The following is a 22,169-nucleotide window of genomic DNA, read 5'->3' as shown; positions in this document are numbered from 1 at the left end:
ATATTTTTTTTCAAAAACATCATTTTTAATTCTATGAGTATTTATTTATGTCATGAATTTGATTAAGAATTTCGAGACTTGGTCTGTGTTGTCAGAGAAAGATACATGTTTTAATGAGAAAAAAATACAAAGATGGAAATAGATGAAATGAGATTCAAAGTTTTGAGAATTAAATTAAAACCTTGAATAAAAGATTTAAATTGAAAAAAATAAATAATAAAAAATTTTAAATTACTATCTTGAGAGTTGCATATATATTTTGAATATAATATATATTATGAGTATAATATATATTATACTCAGATGAAAAGTTTATCTTTAATTTGAGTAACTTTAAGCTAATTAAATTGATCATTGGTCATTTAAATTTTTAATATTTAAATAACTGTTTTAAAAAAGTGATATTCTATCATATCACTGGAACAAAATTTAATATCTAACAATGACTCACTCCACATATTGAAATAATGATGAACATTTAAATTTTCATTTAAGCTACCAATAAACAATGCATATAATGCAACTTTGTTTTTTCATATGTTTCTATCTAGTAAATATATTGGATTACAACTGTACTTACATATGTCATACAAAATCTCAATTTTCTATCGTATTTCTTATGTTTTTTTTTAGGAACACTTTTTTAATATAAATAATTTTTTATATTTCTAATAGCTTGAAAATTACTGATATATACACTTAAACTGTATATACTGTATAAGAACTATAATCTTGTATGTTTTATATGAATTTAAAGACTACATTGTGCCTTTAATGTGGATAACATTATCACACATGATGAACATATGAAACAATATCTTAGAAAATTTTATAGGAACATGTTTTCATTTTTAAAATTTAAATGAATTAATGAGTATGATCATTCAAAGCATTACAAGATATATCAGTTTTGTCACTTTTGAATTTTGTTACTGTGCATTCTTTCAATATCTTGGTATGATCATAGCTATTAAACTTTCTTGATAATGTATTAGAAATAGTAATTCCATCTGTTGTTAAAAAACTGGAACTATCTAAAATTCTGTTGTTTTCTAAATTTACATTTTTTTCAGAGTTATCTGTTTTAAATGTATTATTTAAACTATGATCAAATGTACTGAGATCATTTTGGATACTTTTAATAGTGTCAATATTATTTTCGTACCGTCGTAGTAAATTATTTTCGTTTTCATACCTACGATGTATTGAACCAGAATCTAGACGTTTTCTAAATGTTTCATCGTATGATCGTTGATCCTCTATTCGTCTGGAAAATCCGCTATCATAACAACGATCTGTTTCTGCGTAGTGCTGATTTAAACTGTCTATTTCATAAGCACGTTTTATTAACTGACTTTCAAATCCAGCTCTAGCAGCTAAATGAAGGTAATTATCATCACCAATTGGCGCTTGCCTATAATAATAATAATTTTTAAAATATATTAAATATATATAAATATATTATATTATACTATAACACATAAATAATAAAATTCGATTACTGTGGTGAAATTGTGATTAGAAAATATTATCTAATATGCATTATTATTTTAATATCAAGAATATAATATAATTTTAATAAACTTACTTGCTTCCATATTTAGTATCGCGTGCTAATCTTCTAAAATAAGCTCTATGCTCATGCTGTAAAGCATATGCAGCTTCTCTTAATGCAGTTAAAGTCTTAAAACAAGAGGGCACATCTTCTATAAGAGATCCACCACCCGGTATAATACACATATCATTAGCTCCATAAACAGCTTGACATTCACAAGCATTCATTAATGTTTCAAGTCGCGGCATATTTGTAAATATTAAAGAATGTATTCGCTGCAAATCTCGATCTGGATCTAGAACCATACGCAATCCAGCTTCTACCCCCGGTGATACTTCACTGCATCCTGGAGCAATTTCTGCTACTGCTTTGCAACTATAAGCAATATTTATTAATAATTGAAAGATATATTAATATAAATTATATTCAATGACATACCAAAGCCAATGGCCATTAACATATGCACTTGGATGATATTTTTCTAATCGATTACTATTTGTATGACAAATTTTTGTTAAAATATCAATCCATTCTTTTTCCTCAACACAATTTCCTGCTTGAATATATAATGCCCTTTGTGATTGAATAATTTGAAACATATTTTTCATCTTAAATGAATCTTCTTGAAGTTTTTCAACAGCTAATATTTCTTCAAGTGGTATTTTACATAAAGGTTCTTTGCCTATGAAATATGTTATCAAATATTAAATATTTTATAGAGATTAATAAACTCAAAATTATAACACTAATTTTTCAAAAATTAATATATTCCATTTACCTTTTGTTTTTGAATAAGTTAGATCTTGTGTAGTAAGTCTAAAGTATCTTTGTTTAAAATTTTTTCGACCAAATCTTTTTCTACCTTGTGCCCTTTTAATCATTATTCTGTAATTAAGTAATAACAATAAACAAAATATGAAAATTTTTATTTTATATGATAAAATATTATGTGAAAATTTCAAATATAAAATATTATTACAAACCTCTTCTTACAATCAGCAGTATGCATGAAGAGAAAATATATTCTATTATAAATACTTTTTGTTAGTTTTGTTACTTTTGTTATCATTAAAAAAACATTATTATTTAATTTGTCTTATTAAAATTAATATTTAATGAATACATAAGGGAGTAATATATAAACGATATATTTACAAACTTTTAATTGTTGCATTATTTAAAACTCAATGCAGATGAGTAACTTAATTCGTGCGACTTTATTTCTTCATTTGAATGTTATAATATTCACAAATATTCTAATAACACGAAAAAGAGCACGACAATTAATTTTCATTTGTCACAATTCTGCCTGCTTATTTTCTTGTATAATTCAGTGCATTATTGAAATGTATGGAAAATAATCCCGCAAGAAAATTTGCTCATCTGTATCGAGTCCAAAATATTTATTTTTCAAATATAAAATAAGAAAGTAAACAAGTAACAGCTATAATAAATGTATATTAATATAATCATTATACATACCCTTCTTTCAATACGATTGGTTGTTCTTGTTGAGTACTTGTTCGTTGTTTTGCAATACCGCTATTACTACTGGTCGATATCAATTCTAAAAATTGCTTAACCGCTTGTATATGCTTTTCTGTATAAAATTCCCTAAAGAAATAATATTTAAATAATAAAAATTTATTTACAAATTAAATTACGAAATGTACTTATTTCTAATGTACCTGTACACGCATTCCATATATTCTTCTTTACAAACACTACCAGCTCCACCTCTACAACTTACTAAATTTCCCAAACTTTGAATTGTTTTAGAAATTAATGTTAATGTTCTATTAGTTTGGAAATCCTGAAATAAATAATAATAATATATTTCAATTTCACTAGAAATCACCAATATTGTTTCTTTCTTCAATGACAGTCTTACAATTTGCTCAGTAGTAACATCAAATAATCTTGGACCCAATATTGCAGGTGCAAAAAATCGTAAAAAAATAAATCCACTGATGACTGAATATCTTACTTCCTTATTTTTTGGAAAATGTGTTGCTGCTAGTTCTCTTAAACACCAGAACATTTCACACATTAACGGTGGACATCGTATACCAGATGTAGTAATAGCAGTAAATACCCTCTGAACATATTCCTATTAAATTATAAAATATTTTAATTAATATTATTCAACATAATAACAAAATTTGTTATTTATTATATTATATTAGTAAAATTATTATTATATAATAATCTGTTTTTTTACTTACCTTTAAATTTGTCAAGTTGGTTTGAATTGTATTTGCATCCTTTACTCTTGTTGGATCTATTTCACATGGTTTTTTCTCCAAAAAAACTTGTTCCATAGCCGGTCTAAGCGTACTGTGTAAATAATGAAGGCCTGCTAATCTCATACCTTCATCCATCATTTTACTTACTAATGTATTACCACGAAATATTGTTGTTGGATCACTTCAATAAAAATTATAAATTATATTATATATGTAAAATAATATGTGATATTTTTATGGTATGTATATAATATACAGGATATTAGGTAGTGACTAGTAATATCAGAGACAAATTCGATTTATCCAAGCGGATGGTGATTCCTTGTAAAAAAAAAAGTAAGAACGAAATATAGAATAAAATTTTTTCATTTGAGGCTTTATTTTAGAGAAAGTTAAATTTAAAAATTTATTAAATATACTTGAATTTAGCTTCTGAATTGGATAAAAATTTTTGTTCCAGAATTAACTAAATACAATTACATCTGATTTTTAAACTCTATTTTCTCGAAAACAAAGTCTTGAATAAAAAAATGTTATATTTTATTTAATATTCTATATTTTTATAATTTATATCCCATATTTTTTTCTTTTTTTCAAGGATTCATCTATGTTATTTTGCCACAATTTGTATAGATATATTACATCAATAATAAAAATATACAGGATAAATCGTTTAAGATTACTTAAGGATTGCTTAAGGAAATATTATCGAAATTAACTATATTGAAAAATATTTAAAACAAAATGAAATGGTTTTAAGAAGAGCATTATTTAATATATCTAACAATTTTGTAAATGAACATATAGATCATGTGTAGAATGTGCAGAATGACAATATAGTATTTTAATTATATAATATTTGATGCATAAAATTCCGTCTCAGCATTCTCTATAAAAAATATTAATTTATACATGTTGAAGAAGCACTAATTTAGTAAATATTTTAATTTTAATTTTATAAAATCTGTCTTATACACTAAAGTACAGAACGATAAAATTATATTTGTTTTTTTATCTCCATTATATTATTTCACGCCTTTTTTTTGTTTTACATACGATAAATTTTACAAAATTAAAATTAAAATATCTGCTAAACTATAAGTTGATTCTTTTTTATAGGGAATGCTCAGATGAATTAATTAATGTATTAAAAGAGTTCTTGTACTTAAAAAAATAAGATTGACCTTTATATATTCTCAATTCGCTCACTGCTTTTTAATTAATTAATTAAATTACTATATTCTTAAAACAGAAAAATATCTCCTTTGAAATATTTTTTGATACAATTAACAGTTTTAAAAATATTTTAATTTTCAATTTTAAATGATTTACTTGGAATAAATAAAATTAAAAATTTGCCAAAACAATTCATTTTCAACAAAGAGTTAAAATTATATTTAAATTTATAGTTTTATATACACATTTTATCTCAACATTTAATAAGTTAATAAATATTTACACAAACATTTTATTTTAAATATCTCTGATTAATTATAAATATTCAATGCAACAAGACCAGAAAAAGAGCTAATCAGTGCTAATCAGAGTGGATTACATTTAACAAAAAGAACTTTATCTAAATTAGTTTTTAAATATTACTGAACTGTTTTTTAATTTTTTATTAAAATAAGAATATTTTAAAAATTTGTATTATTAAAATTTTATTACCAATGAGGAATTTATAGCATTGTTTTTGCAAATTTTCTGTTATCAGACTATTATGATCAATACTTTGTATATATTATACTAAATGCTTATATTGTTTATTAAAATTAAGACTGCACTTATTTACTTACGTTAATTTAGAAATTTCGTGACTAGCTAAAGCTCTCATTACAGAAACCAATTGTCCATAGTGTACTAATACCCTAACTAATGGTTGAGCAGCTTCCATTTTACTTGCCACAATTTCTCCCAAAATATAAACAGCAGAAGATGTTATTGGTTGAATATTGACACTCTGTAATAATAAATTCCTTAATCTATCATACGTTGCTGATGGAAAAACATGATCCGCTGTATAATGTATCTTTAATCGCAAAGATCCCAAGCCTGGAAGTGTACCAGGTGATGTAGAACTGTTTGAAATTTTATTTGGACGATGTTTTATTTGTCGAGGTTGCAAAAAGTACCTAACAATAAAAAATGAAAATTTTATAATTGCAATAACTTTTTACAATCGTATTATAAAATTTTTGAATTTGAAAAATATAAAAAAGTTACTAATAAAAATCATTTTGAAAATAAATATAAAAATTACCATGCAGTTGTTGTGTTAGTTGGTTGTTTTTGCAAGCCTTTTAAAGTAACTCTAACTTCACCAAGAAAAGCTGGTTGTTCTCCCATACCGGAAGATGCATGCCATAAGCCTACAACTACTTCACCAATTTCACCACGTTCAAGAGGATAATGTGAAATATCCTTCTCTTTGGATTCTATAATTTCTGGCTATAAATAAAATTTAAAACAAACTAATTGTTCAAATGAAAATGAAAATTTTATGCAGCTAAAATGTAATTAGACTATAATAAAATATATAAATATATTTATTAATTAGCTAATTTTACCTCAAAAACAAATGTTTCATTAAAATATGGAGATATAGTTTTCTTTTTAATTTTTGTGCGTTTTAATACTTGTTTACCATTACTGTAGTTAACTGTAACAGTTGCAAAAGGATCACAACCACTGTTTTTGACAGTTAATTCGCTACATTCTATTATCCTACAAAAAAAAACATTATGGTTATTATCATTAAAAATTAAAAATTTTTGATTTAGATCTTAATAAATAATTATATTTTATCTTGCATTTATCTTAATAATTAAGAATCTTCAGTTTATCTTGATAAATAATTATAGAGTAACTTATTTTATTTCAAACATTGGTTAACAATATTACACATGAAACAAAACTCTATGCAGACATGTGCATGCTTACATATATATGTATGTAAGCATACATATACATCATAATTCTATACTTAATGTAATAGTATTTAACAATACTTGTTTTTTAATTATTTATTGAATTAAATTACCTTACTGTAAGCTTAGGTTGACTGTATCCAATTTGAGATTGAAGAGCAAGTTCCAGATGTGCTTTACCTTGCACTTCAGAATCAGCATCAACTGGTCTCAAAGGGAACCAGTGTTCCTTATTATGATATGCTGCTAAATCTTCTCTTTTTATTGCTACCTTACCCAAAATTTTATCTTGCTTTAAATGTCTATCACGGTCGTAAACATAAATGCCAAGATAACGAAATTTTCTAGGTACTTCAAATTGAAATTCTTCTCCAAAAAATGGACTATATTAAAATATAAACACTTTATGTAGATATTCTTGTAAAAATTTAATAAGTCAGTTTTAAACAAATATAGAAATAAAATTTACTTGAGAGTTCTTTCCATTGTTGTTGTTCTAAATATTTCCTCTTGATCAAGAGATAATACACAATAAACGTCTCTTGCACCAGGAGATCCATGGCTTCTGCTTTGTAAATTTTTCACTTCACCTAAATATAATAAAATAAATATCTCTTTATAAACTAAATGTTTATTTGATACAAATTAATGAACTAATTTTCCATTTGCGAGTTAAATACAATCTTGTATTCTCATAAAAACTAAAAATATAAATTACTGTAACATTCAAAAAATTATTTTTTTTACAAAATTAATTAACAAGAATTTTGTCAAATCGATTCTATTAATATTTAATAGTTCAAAACATTTTCAATATTAGTAACAATTGATTAATATATTTCAAAGAATTATGATGATAAAACTTATAAAAATAAATTCAAATAATAAATTAATAATATTAATCTTGTCTAATTATAATATCTAATTATAATTTATTTATTTCATTATATGTATATAAAAGTCAAACAATCCTATTTAAGTAATATAAATACTGCAATAAAAATACTGCATATCAGGAAATGTATATAATTTAAACGAAAAAATAATTAATAATAAGTTAAGAAGATATGAAGAAAATATATATAAAGAATATCATTTTTACGTAGTAAAAGTTATTTTTTTCTTGTAAGATATAACAGATACAATAAATAAGACATTATTGTTTACTGTAATACGAACGTGTATAGAACTGTATCGTAAACTAAACTAAATAATTCTCGAAACATTTTGAATTGAAATGAAGAAGGAAATTCATAATTGTTCATCATGTGTGACGAATTTAATTAATATCTATTTTATATTTAAAAAAATCTTGAATGATAATAAGTATAATCAGTTCTTTTTAGTGATAGCTAACTAAGAAGTATATATTCGCGCAGGGACAACGGTGCGTGGGAGTCGAAAATGTACGCTTACGTGTGTTGATCACTAAAGTTTAGCAGAAGTACCACTACTATACGACCGTACAGCGGATCTGACAAGTTCGTATACGAAATAATAAAATGATTTTTAAAATAGCACCTTTTATTTGAACAGTAAAATCAAATAATCGAAAAAAATCGAACTCGGTACAAATCCGAGCCCCAAACAAGTAGTACGCGTGTAATAGCACCTCGAACATTTTTGAAGTAACGATATATTATTGTAATATCAATGCATCGTACAGCTCTTAGGAACTTCACATTCTTAGTAAACGATGTTCTTAACAAGCTTTCGTACCGATTTTAATTTTTAGTCTTTCTTCTACGCGAACTAGGCGCGTCTCTTCGGCCATGATACCTCCATGACACTACTGAGTGAGTACATGAACAGAATACAAGGCGGTACGTTCATTCTGTGAATGGATTTCAAACAGGATCGTACCAAATTACTCGCGCGCCCAACCTAAATAACGTGCACGTTGAAAATTTGTAGTTAACATGTGTAAAATAGAAATAAGTTTGTAAAAATATGTGATAAATGTTTATATATAATTTTGTTACTCATTACTTTGTTATTCATTAATTGAAGAAAAAAATGAAAAAGTTGTTCGGAGTATCAATCTAAAATATTTTTTCGTTATGAAAACTATAACTGTAGAGTTGCAAAATAAGTAATATTGTTTATTTTTAAAATATTGCATTTATGTATATTTTACTAATTATTTGTATTATTTATATGTATATTTCATAATATGTTTGTATGATATATTACATTGCTAAACTATAAGAAATGTTTAAATTTGCATCTTTCTTATAATAAAAATATTGAAAGTAACTATCAAAAAATCTAATAATACCAAAAAAAATTATAAATTCAGTTGTTTCGACATAGTACTAAATGTTAATTAATATTATTTGTGTTATATTTAGAATTATTTTTATCTTGTTGCCAAAAAATTTATTACCTGTAAAATAAGGTGATTCTTTTTAATTTCAAAATTTAGATATGTTTTACAAATATTTTTACAAATATTTTTCCTGAGCGATAACAAGTAAATCAATCGACCAATCAAATATACATGTGTGTTTGTCCGTGTATATACATGATATTATAGAAATTAAAAATTCGTGAAATCGAACTCGAATGTTAGTGGGAATATACATCTAAATTTTCTACACTACTTTATATTAAAGCGTAATGAAAGAGAATATTAATAAACTGCATAAATATTAGAGGACATTTTATATTAAAGTATGAAATTATATATTTAAGTTTTAAAGAATAGAAAGAGGCATATTTATAAAGTTGATGGTCAATATTCATTGTATATATAATCGTTTAAAAGTAGCCGAATACTTGTTTATTCTAGATAAGATATTTTAATTTAAAAAATGTAGATAAATCGGACTGCAATAATTTTATTTTTTATAATCTTCACAGCTATGCATAATAAATGTTATAGTAGAATTAAATCAGTTTTTAAAAGCTAGCTTTTAAAAGTGTTTAAATTATCAAAACTTATGAATCTAAAGCTTTATTTTTAGACTCATTAATTTCTGAATTATAAATGAAATTTCTGGTATTAATATTTCAATAGTACACAAATATAATAGTTAATATTTGAATAATACATGTTATTATTATGTCTTTAATTAAAAGGTAATGTAAATTTACTCTTAATTTAATCTATTAATTCTAAAAAATACTAAGTATAGATTATAATTATTAATTCATCACTAACTTGTATACTTTTGTCAAATTGAAATTATAAATTATTGTTTGAATACTTGTACGTTATGTGCAGAGTAAAATTACTACTCCTATGATTTTCTATCCTTCTCATCACATCAGTCTTGACCGCTATCTATATTCTATCTTTATTTCAATGCGTTAAGTTTGTCTGCCTGTCGTAGAATGAGAACAACCTCTATGTTGAAGTATGGTTAACTGCACTCGTGTAAGTGGTGAGCCACTTCCTGATGGCGCAATAGCCCGTTTCCTCTCCTCTGCGTTTCTCTTTACTCCTCACTCTTTGTGGAACTCTATAAACCACATTGCCTTTCTCTTCCTCCTTTGTCATTCTTCTTTTTCTTGTTTTTTCGTACTTTTTCTTGTTTGACTTTTTTTACTGTCATTATTATACAACTGCAATAAAATAATAATAATAGTAAATAACATGTATAATAAATTAATTTCTTTTATTTTCTATATTTGTATATCAACAAAATAAAAAAATAATATTTACATATGTAAATGTTATGAATATCGAAATATATAAATTACAATATATAAATGAGGCTATAAAAATATTCAAATAAATAATACTCAAATAATAAAAATATTCATGTGAATAAAATATTAATAATAATATATTAATTGTAATTATTTACTAATGTATATATGTTATTTGCTAATTAATTGAATTCAAATGTATCAAATTTTGTATTATTTGATAATACTTTCATACTGGTTATAAAAATTTGTTACTGTAAAAATAAAATATATATATATATTGTAAATATATATATTTTAAATTTATATTTATATTTAAAGTATTATCAAATGATATAAAATTCGATATATTTGGATGTAATTAATTAGTAAATAAATTTTACAATAAATACAATACCAATATTTTTTGTAGCCAATGAATTCGATAAATAATAAAAAATAGCAATGATTTTAATTTCTAAATGATATTTTATCATTGTCATTTTCTTTATCTAAATAAATGTGTTATTATATTATTAATGACATTCTCTCATTAAATAATTGTTACATTTTCTAATCTGTGCTATTTTTTGTTATTTCCATTGAAAATAAAATTCATGAAGAATAAACAAAAAATATTTGAACATTCTTTCATGCTAAATTATATATTATATAGATAAATTATTGAGATTTGCAATTATTTACATTAAGAATTATTTGTACTTCTACATTAATTAAATTTATGTTGAAGCTTCATATTTTATCTATGTATTTCTTATAATAAAAATTCTATTTAAATAGATTGTTCGTATCTTATTTGCATAATTAATATAATATACGTATACAGTTATATTTACAAGGCTAAAAAAATTTATTGGTAAGTACATATAGATTGTAATCTAGTATAGATTGCAACTTAGTCAACTAGACTAAGAGTCAGAATCTTCTTATGCAAAATTTTTATGAAGGGCCTAATTTAAAATAATTGTTTTTTTTTTGACATAAATTTTTATATTCAGATTGGCTTGTTTCTATGACAGAATCAAAGATCAATCTCTCAGTGGTTGCATCTCGACGTTTGAGATAATGTGTTCACAATATCCGTTTATAAATTCGTACTTCATGGAATATATCTAAATTAAAATAAAGAAAAAGAGAAAACGTCTTGTGAATATCTTCTCGTCTTATAAATATCGTCTTTATTAAGAACATAAATATACCTCAAATTAAATCTAAGATCATAATTTTGGAATGGAAGAATTGCAGTATTTAGGATTGTCACTGATAAATTTTTTTTTAATGATAAGTTTTCTATTGATATACTATAACTATTGATATAATATTGGTTGTACTAAATATTACAATTACTATAACTTCTGTCGATGAATGTAATGTTAAAAATATAAATATAAATAAAATAAATATTCTAATACTTTTAATATTATTCAATATTATGACTCAAAGTATCTCGAAGAAGTTAGATTATAAATAATATTTGTAAAAAATTAGAGTAAATATTTATAAAAAGAATCCATCCTCCGACTTTCATAATTGTTTTAATATGTTGTCAACATTATCAATCTGCATAGTATCATCAAGGTTTTAATTGACGGACATTGTTTATTATAAAGTTAATTAGTAAAAGAAATTTACTTAATTAACTTGTATTTTTGCTCTAAGTAAGTACGTTTGTATTAGAGAAATAATTATGTATCACAACTGTATATCATAACTTATTTAATAAAATAAAATAAATTTATTTTTAATAAAATAAAAGCGAGAACGGGAAACTTATCTGCATTTTTACCTCGAGAAAGATCTAATCTATTCTAATTTTAATTTCATCAAAACTAAGTCCAAATCTATTTCCGAATAAATTCTGATTAAATTAAAATTGAATTTGAATTACGTTAAATCTTTTTCGAAAGGGAGAACTGAAAAAGAATTTTAACTTCAAAATCAAATTTTTTATGTTTGGATCGTATTCAACGTATTGCGAGGACCAAATGAAATCATGGGTTGCAAATAGTCCGATTTCTTGAAAAACATTCTTAAAGTTTCATTAGCTTTTACATGCTAAATATAGTAAATAGAACTATAAAATAGAACTATAAAATTTGATTAAGTAGATGAACACTGTTAAATACAAATGGTATCCTGAAAATTTTGCATTTTTTTGATAAACAACGTCTACTAACTAAAACTTTTATGACAATAAATTTAATTAATTAAATTTAAAAATTATTAAAATTGCAGGATAGTCCTTTTTTATAAATATTTATCAAAATCATTATAAATTCTGAAATTTTTAAATATTTAATTAAATCGATAATATTTAGCTTTCATTTCTATAAGAACTATATTATCAAACAAATGTTCATTTAGATAGACTCATGTATATAAATATGTATGTATGTATGAATGTATATATATTGCATGTGTGCGTGTGCGTGTGTATAATTATAATTAATCCTTTTGATACAATTTATCTATGACAATTTTTGAGAAAATGTTTGACAGATATTTTTAAATACCGATATACATATTAATGAGATAAAACTAGCTTTTAAATTACAATTAAGCAACTTATTTTGTTAACTTCAAGTACTAAACATTAGGATTTATAAATAATTTAATATTTTAAACTTTGGATTTATAATAATTTAATAATTTAATTTAAGGATTTATAAATAATTTAATATACAAATTATATACTTTTACACAAAAAGTTCAACAGACCTTAATTCGTTATAATAAATTCATTAATTTAAAATTCATCAATATAAAATTAAATAATATTTTAAAAATGATTACGTAGTTGTTATATTATTTTATAAAATGTTACCTTATTTTTGTATTAGAAATAGTAGAAATTTGCCAATTGTGCATCTCTATAAAATTTTTTGAAATCTTTAAATCTTTTCAAAAAAAATTAATTTTACAAGCTGCAGTAAGATAAAAATAAAACAATAAAATATTTCAATGTAAATATATAAAAAATTAATATTGAATAGAATATTTTCAAAACAATTCTCAGCACATACTATCTATTACCGAATAGTCAAATAGACGAATATCTATATATAATTGTTATCAAAAGACTCATAATTATATAATTTAATTTATAAAAGATTTTCGAATGAGTTGTTTAATGAATTTTATAAACAGAGCAAACTCTCTGTCCGGCCTCTTTTTCCATAGACCGCAATAGTTCGTAAGCAAGAATTCGCACTGTTTACTTAATATTTACTTGATATCTTTCGTTTTTTGTACTTGGTTCCTGCAAATGTGTGAACGTGAAGAGAGTTTTGTATCTACCACACTTTTCACTGATGAAGTTAGTTTTACCAGGGATGGTATATTCAATTTTCATAATAATCATAATTGGGATGAAGAAAACCCACATGTTATTGTGCATTCAAGACATCAACCAGTTTAGTTTAAATGTATGGGCAGGAATAATTGATAAATTTTTAATTGGACCTTTTTTCTTGATGGGAAACTAACAGGCACAAAGTACGTTGATTTTTTGAGCACGCGTTTACACAAAATATTAGAGGAAATTTCAGTCGATATTAGACTTCGTATGCAGTTTATTCATGGTGGAGCTTCGCCGCATTTTAACCGAGTGGCTAAGCAATTTTTAAATCAACACTATGCAAATAAATGGATTGGTTGTGGAGGTCCTATTGCATGGCCTGCTCGTTCTTCGGATTTGAATCCATTAGATTTTCATTTGTGGGGACATTTAAAATCTATTGTATACGCAACACCGATTGAAAATTCTGAAATACTACGAAATAGAATAGAGCAAGGCTTCCGACAAATTCGAGAAACACCAGGAATGATAGAGAGAGTAACCAGATNTTTATATGACTTTTTTTCATTATTTTTAGGCGTACAATCAGCTCCCGAAGTGGGTCCCACAAGTTACGAAACACTCTGTATATTATAACTCTCTCTCTCTCTCTCTATATATATATATATATATATATATATATATATATATATCTGTTATACATTATAACTATAGTGAAAAAATTGAAAACTAAAGTTATAGACAAAATTTGTAGGTCCAATAATTTTTCCTTATAGAGGAAATTAAAAAATGCATATAAATTATTAATTATTGACTTTTTATTATTGCGCATGATTTTTATTTGTAGATTTATAAAATAATTTTATTTGTGGGTTTATATATAAATAAAGAATATGATAAAAAATTAACATTCATTTAAGAAGCATCGCGAATAATTTAATTTTCAAAAGAAATTTTTATTATTATACATATCTCTATCTACCTCTTTAGATAGTACATATAAAGAAGAATTTTTTTCATACATGTGAGAAAACGAAGATATTTTTAGTTAGATTAATCACGCATGATTAGGAGACAACAAATGGTAAAAGACTTATAATAAAAAAAATATTTTCTTTCTAAAAAAAATCAATATTCAAAAGCGAAGAAAATATAAATATTCATATTTAATATTCATATATAAATATATATAAATATTCATATTTTAGCGACAATTTTCCAGTTTCTTTCGTCCAATAATGTTCTTATTTCTTCTTCTTTTTATATTTCTCAAAGGATGTTAAAAAATAAGCATATTTTAAGTAATTTCAATACATGTTTCTTGAAAAATCTGAACTTCTTCTAAAAAAATAGGAACCATCGAACAAAAAAGATCCGAAAACCATAATAACATTAAGTAATCAAATATTTACTTATTTGTTTAGTAGTTAACGAGTAATTATCCTGTAAAGTAAATACAGAAACTGTTGCTAATAAAAATAAGTATAATGGATGTACAGAAGAAATAAGTTCTCAATATAAAAAAAGAAAAATAAAAAATCAAAAGTATAACAAAAAAAGACAAATAGGACAGAAGCAAATAAAACGTAATATAGAAACTAGAAAGTAAAAAAATGTTCAAGCTTAGGTAATAAGAAATTCACACACAGACTTACAATAAGAACCGTATAACAAGTCATCTTGATCTTAAATCCCAGTTGATAAACAAATTTTGGCAATGCGTCATTTAGGGGTGTGCGGGTACCCGAATGTTCGGGTCGGGCTTACACAAAGTTGGGCGTGCTCGGGCGAGTAGCCCGATGATTTCGGGTAGTCCGTCTATTTCGGATCGAGTTGGAAAAAGTTCAAATGGGATATGATAGGGACTGCGTTATCGAAATCAATTATTCATAATATTTAATATACATATATTTTTTTTCCTTCAAATGTAATAATATTTACTCTAAATGATAATGTAAAAAAGATAATTGCTCAACATTTTGTGATNTATTACATTTGAAGAAAAAAAATATATATGTTTATTAAATATTATGAATAATTGACTTCGATAACGCAATATAATCCCTATCCTATCCAGAGTTAGGCATATTTTATTCGAACGAATAACGAATAAAATACTGTCAAATTTATTCGTAAATAACGAATAAAGATTTTATTGGAGGAAAAAGTATTCGAACACACAGTTGGGCATTATTCGAAGAAAATTTTATTCAAAATATTTACTGAAATAATGTAAAGAAAAAGAGTCAGGAGTACATTTTTTTTCAATTTTGATTTACTTAATAAATTTGCTTTGCTTTTAATATTTAATAAAGCGGAATCTACTTCAATCAACCAATATTTACAAACAAATGATAACGTAGAAATTCTTGTATTACAATTTTTTACAGATAATAGAAATGATTACATATTTCTGAACGCATATCCCATAATTAAAAATATATTTTTGAAATATAACACTCCTCGCCATCTTCTGCTCCAGTAGAGCGTTGGTTTTCATTTGCAACGATAACAAACTCGCCTAAAGCAAACTGATTAACTAACAAAATGTTCGAACAAAAAATTGTACTAAAAACAAATTTATTAAATAAACCAAAATTATGAAAAAATTTTCCTCCTGATTCTTTTTCTTTACATTATTTCAGTAAATATTTCGAATAAAATGTTATTTGAAGAATTTATACGAATAAAATTTTATTCGAAGAATTTATTCGAATAATGCCCAATTTTATGTTCGAATAAAATCGTTATTCATAAATATCGAATAATTTATTCGAAATTTTATTCGAAATGTTATTCGAATAATGCGCACCTTGCGCATTCTTATGGTTTTTTTATATATCAAATACTCAAATAAAATGATATAATGTGGAATCTATCATCACATCCTTTAAAAACAGCGGAATGAAAACGGAATGTTGAATATGTAATATTGTGCTCATTTTATCATTTTTATTGCAAAATAAACGTTTTGTATTATCATTATTATCAACATTATCATTGACGACCATCATGTTTGTATACATATTATACACATTCTTTAGTAAGACAATAATAATTACACTTAATAAAAAAAATTAATTGAACGTTGAACTATTTTTAACAATACATTTACTGATAGTAAACGAAATCATACAAAAATAATATTTTTGAATATATGTTTACAAAAAATATAATTATTTTATTTGTCTTTAAAAAACTTTTAAAGAGTATTTTGATTGTATGAATAATAGTGAGACAAAAATACATATTTTAATGAAGAATTTTCAATTGAAGTTCTCCATGGCTCTAATCAAATATTTGCATGGTTTTTTTATGGTTCGTAGAAAAGTAATTATTAGACATTATTTATATACAAATATATTTTTGCAAAAGCAAAATAAAGATGTGAGACTTGGATAAAATATTTATAAATATTGAAAATATATTATTTATTTCGCATAATGCATATGTTTTGCACATTTCTTATAAGTGATGTTTATAAACTATAAATTATAAAACTTATAAACTATAAGAAGTTTATAAATGTATATTATAATATAAATATAATGTATAGTCTGTGAATATTCATACATGTACACATACAGTAACTCCCATTAATATTTGGATACTAAATATTTCACTGTTATAATTTTGTAAAAGAATTATATAATTATAAAAATGATGCTTAAAGTAAAAATACCAGCAAACAATGATAAATAATTGGACCTGCTGGAGTAAATGATGAATTTATTATCACTGATGATAATAATTTTATTAATAATCACAAGTGTGCGATAAAGAGGTTGATACTTTTTTATTTAATTACTTTTTCTAATTTAAAAAAAAATAATGTTAATCTAACATAAGTTTTATTTTTTTATTCTTAAAGATTAAGTATGGAAAGAAATCGTAATATGCAACATATGAATACACTGCACAGAAAGCATTAGAAAACAGTGATACACATTATTGCAAAAAAAAAAAAATATAATTGTCAATATACAGAGTGCGATAATTCCTCATGAAAATATAGAATAAAATTTTTCCTTTCAAAGCTTAGTTTTTGAGAAAATGAAAATTAAATATTCATATTCATATATCAAGTACACTTGAATTTGTTTAATTCTAGATTAGACAGAAATTAATAATTAACAGGAGGTTATTTTACATGTGAAAATAAGTCGAAAATGTGAAATAAACTTTTTTCATAAAATATTTCATTCCTAAAAAAAATAAATTTGAAAATTTATTTAATAAATAAATTGGAAAATTATCAAATAGATACACGTATAACAGATCAATTTCTGACATATTTGAACTTTATTTCCTTGAAAATCTTAAACGAAATATATATGTTGTTGTTTAACCATGAAATGTAAATATGTTATTAATAAAAATCATACAAGAATTAGTGAAATTTTAAGAACGTTTTTCAAGAATTTTCCCTTTTTTACAAATCTATGAGTTTACAAACCTATCTTATAGTATGCAGTAGCTATACTATTTCATTTTTCTTATAAAAAAACATATTACATACAAAATATAAGTACGTTATAAAAAAGAATTTACATAATTTTTATAATTAAGATATTAACATTAAACTGTACTGATAATATTATAATCAAAAAATATACTATTAAATTCTATTATTAAAATATTAAAACATAATTTTTGTATACTTACATGTTTTATTTCGTTATCAACAATATATTCTATATTTATTGACCTTATTTGTACTGCTAGTATCATTTTAAGAATCTTATTCTGAAATTATTTGTCATTAGACAATGTTAATATTACGAATTCATCTGAAAATACACTAAAAATACACTATTATATAAAAATAATAATATAAGTAATCACCCAAATATATTAGCTAAAAATTTGATCAACAACTTACCAAGAAATAGACGACTGAAAAATCTATGGATATAATGTAAAATAATTAATTTAATTATAATAAATAGTTATTCTTACAAAATTACTAATGAATTATACTTTCTCATTGTATAAATATAAAATACATTTGCCAAATGATCTGATATAGACCAATTGTAAATTTAAAATAATAAATATAAAGGAAAAATTAACTTTTTCCATTTCTATGACAAATCTCTTCAAACAGTTTAAAATTAGACATTTTTATATTATATATTTTATATTCAATACGTTTAGTATTGACACGTGTTGAAAAATATGTACTGAATATATATTTCATATAATAAATTTTTAACACTACTTTATTGAAAAACAAGATGTCTTGCTATATTTTATAAGAATCAATAACTATTGGCAATTAAAATACTATTAAAATGATTTCTTATACAATATATAAAATAATATATACAAAATTATTATACATTTTATATAATACAAAATAATTATACATTTTATATGGTTCAAATGAAATCATTATTAAATGAAATTCAGTTATAATTTTTATTTCATAACAATTACGATATCGTAACAGTGTATTTAGAACCTAAAATCTAAGATAACAGAGGTTACAAAATTCCATTATTTACCATTGGTCATTACTTAGTAAAAATATCCCGTATTTATCGATCACTTTTGTATTACGAACACGCTATTTGTGTTTGAAGTTTTATTTTTCACATTTTATCATATTTTAACTATGTTTACGTGTATAATGATAACTTTCTTCACCTCGTAAAATGTCAAAAAAGAATCAGCCCAACCTATACATAGATGGCATTTACATCGATATTCGTCAACCGAAGCGACGCAAGATTTATTTTAGTTTAGAAATTAGTCAGACTCGTAAAGAGAAAAGGTGCGCGGACGTGCTTTTCGCGTCATTTAATCGGGGCCAAGCTTTTAAGTACTTGCTTATCAGAGGTCAAGAACTGAAAGAATGACCCGTAAGTAACTTGCATCGTTGTTTTTATGGTCACGTACGAAACTGACATAAAAATAACAGAGAGAACTTGGAATCATACCTATATGCTGCCCGTCTGCCATTTGCGAATAATTCGAAAATCGAATAAAAAACAATACTTACATTATGTATAGAGTAATACGTTTATGTTTTTCTGTTTATGTACAAGAAATCACTTCTAACGAATATAATTTTGTTTCTTCATGCTAGAGAAGTTCTTATGTGTATTTACATACTTTTACGCATTATATGATGTATTCTACATTTTGTTGTTTCAATATTTTCCACTGAAAAAATATTCGAAGTTAACAAAATTATTTTGTTAACTTAGGCGTTTGTTAACAATTGACTTAACAATATCATTTTGCATTTCACTCAGCAGTTTCGTTTTAAAAGTTCAAAATAGCATTTCTGGAAAATTCTTAACTTGACTTTTATAGTTATAATGTTTCTCTTCGTTGGAAATTTGTTTCTATTATAATTTAATATTGTCTGCATTGTGTCCAATAATTTGCATTTTTTATTTTTACAATTAAATTTCATTATTTAGGATAGAATAGAATTTTATTTATAATGTAATTATATTATAGGCTATTCTAATATTTGAATTGTTATTTGTTTTTAATGTTTTTTTTTGATATTTCGTTTAGAATAATATTTATTATTTGTTACTACCATGCAATAGAACCAAATTTTAGTCAGTATCCAATTAAACGAACTCTTACTGGTTGAGTCCACTTATTTGAACCTAAATTGTTATTATATGGATGAAAAATTATTAGTAGAGGGGAGAATCAGTGGACTCCTATTATATGAATTCCAATTATATAAACTATTTGTCCCTTGATAAGTTCATATAAATGGATATTCACTTACCTGGGAGTATATATTTTTGATGTAGGTGGAAATCAGCGAGAGTTAGCACGAGCCAAAAATATGAAAAAAACTGTTAGAAAATCTGCAGCTGAACAGGAAAGCAATAAGGGTCTTTCATTAGAACAACGAAAAGCACGGTAACAATATTTTATAAGTATTCAAACTTTCATGTATTTTTTTAGATATTTGATATTTATCAATAGATTATAAAGATTATCATTAATAATTATGTCAAAAGTTAAATGACATAAATTTCCCTTTAATAGGATTTTTAAATGGTAAGAATATTTAGATTCTAAAATAATTGGTTTTAAATTTTTTCCAACAACATATAATATATAAAATTGTCTTTTTTTTTTTTTGTTCCAGAGACGCAGAACGAATGAGAGAAAAACAACTGAAGAAACAGCAAGAGCAGCAAGAAAAAGTCAAGCAAGCTACAAGATAATTTCTTCTGTTATAAGATGTAAATTGTTCGACTGAATTCAAGAATAAAATTTTAAGTATGGTTTCAAATTCTTGATTATGAAGTATCAAGGCTATGCTTAATGTGAGTGCATAAAGAATTTATAGTGTTTTTAATTATAGAAAATATCTTCAGACTGTATATGCAGTATATATTACAAAACTAGGTTCAAGTAATCATGTTACTTAGTTTTGCAAAATAGTTAGTGTGTATAAAAATATTGTTATCTATACTATAATGGTTAAAGAAAATGCGCATTTGACTTGTTCATCTAGGTATAAGGACATTAATTAACTATAAGAGTAATTATAGTACTAATTTTTAAGTTGTAAATTCAGATTTTCAGTTATTTAATATGACATATAAGTGATTCATAAATTACATACTATGTAAAGAAAATATATACATTTGTGTTTGGCTCATAATAAATTGTTTAATTTTAAAATAAATATTTTAGATTTTTTAATTTTTAGACTATATTAATATTTACTATACTATATTTAATTTTTATACTATTTTAATATTTTTTTTTTATACTATATTAATAAGTAATTTTATTTAATTATATTTTATATAGTAGATTAATTTAATTAACTGATACTGATATTGATAGGTATACATGTATTTTTATTATTTATTTCCTTGTACATTCGTTACAATTTTGTATAAGAAAAATTTGTATTAATGAAATTTTCAACATGTTTAAGATAAAATACACCTACATAGAATTTATCAAAATAAAAAGGAGGTATTAACTGACCATTATCTATGTTTTATTGCACTTTCCCAGAGATAGTACATATTTAATATATTTATTTATTACTTGAAAAGTTTAGTATAAATTACAAATACTTGGAATATTCGAAACAAATATCTGACATTGATAAAAAACATAAAATTTTATAATTCATATGTAATGCTTGTTAAAAGATAAAATCTTAAAGATATAAAAAAAGATACGTTATATTGTACAATAATCTTGTAAAAACTAAAATTTTTAAAAATAGACTATAAATAAAAGCTATTTGACTTATTTTTAAATAAAGAAAAAATTCATAGTTTGTTTTTCCTTTAGCACTAACTATTAGTTCACTAATACATTTATAAGAACAGAATTTTCTTTCATTAATTGTTTATAAATTATCAAACTTCTCGTATATAAGAAACTATATTACATATTGAGCATTTATTTAATTATGCTCTATGTTTCAAAGTGTTTCGAAAATTTAATTTGATGAATTTATATCGAGTGAAGAAAAGAAATAT

The 22,169-nt window shown here is 23.7% G+C and overlaps 2 protein-coding genes across 11 annotated transcripts in view; one reads left to right on the top strand and one right to left on the bottom strand.

The window, feature by feature from the left end:
- Positions 1 to 19,276, bottom strand: part of LOC122535921 (GTPase-activating protein) — a 35,193-nt gene extending 15,917 nt beyond the window's left edge. For 4 of the 10 annotated variants that reach the window (XR_006308302.1, XR_006308303.1, XM_043667897.1 and 1 more), the window contains exons 1-15: positions 8,448 to 8,573; positions 7,198 to 7,318; positions 6,842 to 7,111; positions 6,369 to 6,525; positions 6,062 to 6,249; positions 5,598 to 5,933; positions 3,781 to 3,982; positions 3,447 to 3,665; positions 3,244 to 3,368; positions 3,038 to 3,169; positions 2,539 to 2,580; positions 2,334 to 2,440; positions 1,994 to 2,237; positions 1,589 to 1,930; positions 1,196 to 1,414 (exon numbers count right to left, since the gene is read on the bottom strand). Coding sequence is in view for 8 of the 10 variants with exons in the window: in XM_043667897.1 (XP_043523832.1) it covers positions 1,196 to 1,414; positions 1,589 to 1,930; positions 1,994 to 2,237; positions 2,334 to 2,440; positions 2,539 to 2,580; positions 3,038 to 3,169; positions 3,244 to 3,368; positions 3,447 to 3,665; positions 3,781 to 3,982; positions 5,598 to 5,933; positions 6,062 to 6,249; positions 6,369 to 6,525; positions 6,842 to 7,111; positions 7,198 to 7,318; positions 8,448 to 8,502 (2,759 nt within the window). In the remaining 2 variants the exon portion in view is untranslated. Of the gene's footprint in view, positions 1 to 422; positions 1,415 to 1,588; positions 1,931 to 1,993; positions 2,238 to 2,333; positions 2,441 to 2,538; positions 2,581 to 3,037; positions 3,170 to 3,243; positions 3,369 to 3,446; positions 3,666 to 3,780; positions 3,983 to 5,597; positions 5,934 to 6,061; positions 6,250 to 6,368; positions 6,526 to 6,841; positions 7,112 to 7,197; positions 7,319 to 8,447; positions 8,574 to 10,075; positions 10,296 to 18,345; positions 18,471 to 19,187 lie in introns of those variants that run through there. The other 6 variants (XM_043667905.1, XM_043667882.1, XM_043667863.1 and 3 more) reach the window with 5 other exon arrangements.
- A 136-nt stretch (positions 19,277 to 19,412) lies between these two features.
- LOC122535976 (putative SERF-like protein) lies at positions 19,413 to 21,352 on the top strand. The gene is made up of 3 exons (XM_043667948.1): positions 19,413 to 19,544; positions 20,463 to 20,574; positions 20,807 to 21,352. Exons 1-3 carry the CDS (start codon positions 19,538 to 19,540, stop codon positions 20,883 to 20,885), a joined length of 198 nt encoding a protein of 65 aa, XP_043523883.1. The 5' UTR covers positions 19,413 to 19,537; the 3' UTR covers positions 20,886 to 21,352.
- Positions 21,353 to 22,169: the final 817 nt, after the last annotated feature.

The sequence above is a fragment of the Frieseomelitta varia genome, unplaced genomic scaffold (assembly GCF_011392965.1).
Source record: "Frieseomelitta varia isolate USP_RPSP 00005682 unplaced genomic scaffold, Fvar_1.2 scaffold_154, whole genome shotgun sequence".
NCBI lineage: Eukaryota > Metazoa > Arthropoda > Insecta > Hymenoptera > Apidae > Frieseomelitta > Frieseomelitta varia.
This window is presented reverse-complemented; position numbering and strand designations above follow the sequence as displayed.

Coding starts and splice junctions, on each gene's coding strand:
- LOC122535976 (XM_043667948.1), top strand. Junction 20,575..20,806: donor TTAGAACAACGAAAAGCACG/GTAACAATATTT, acceptor TTTTTGTTCCAG/AGACGCAGAACGAATGAGAG.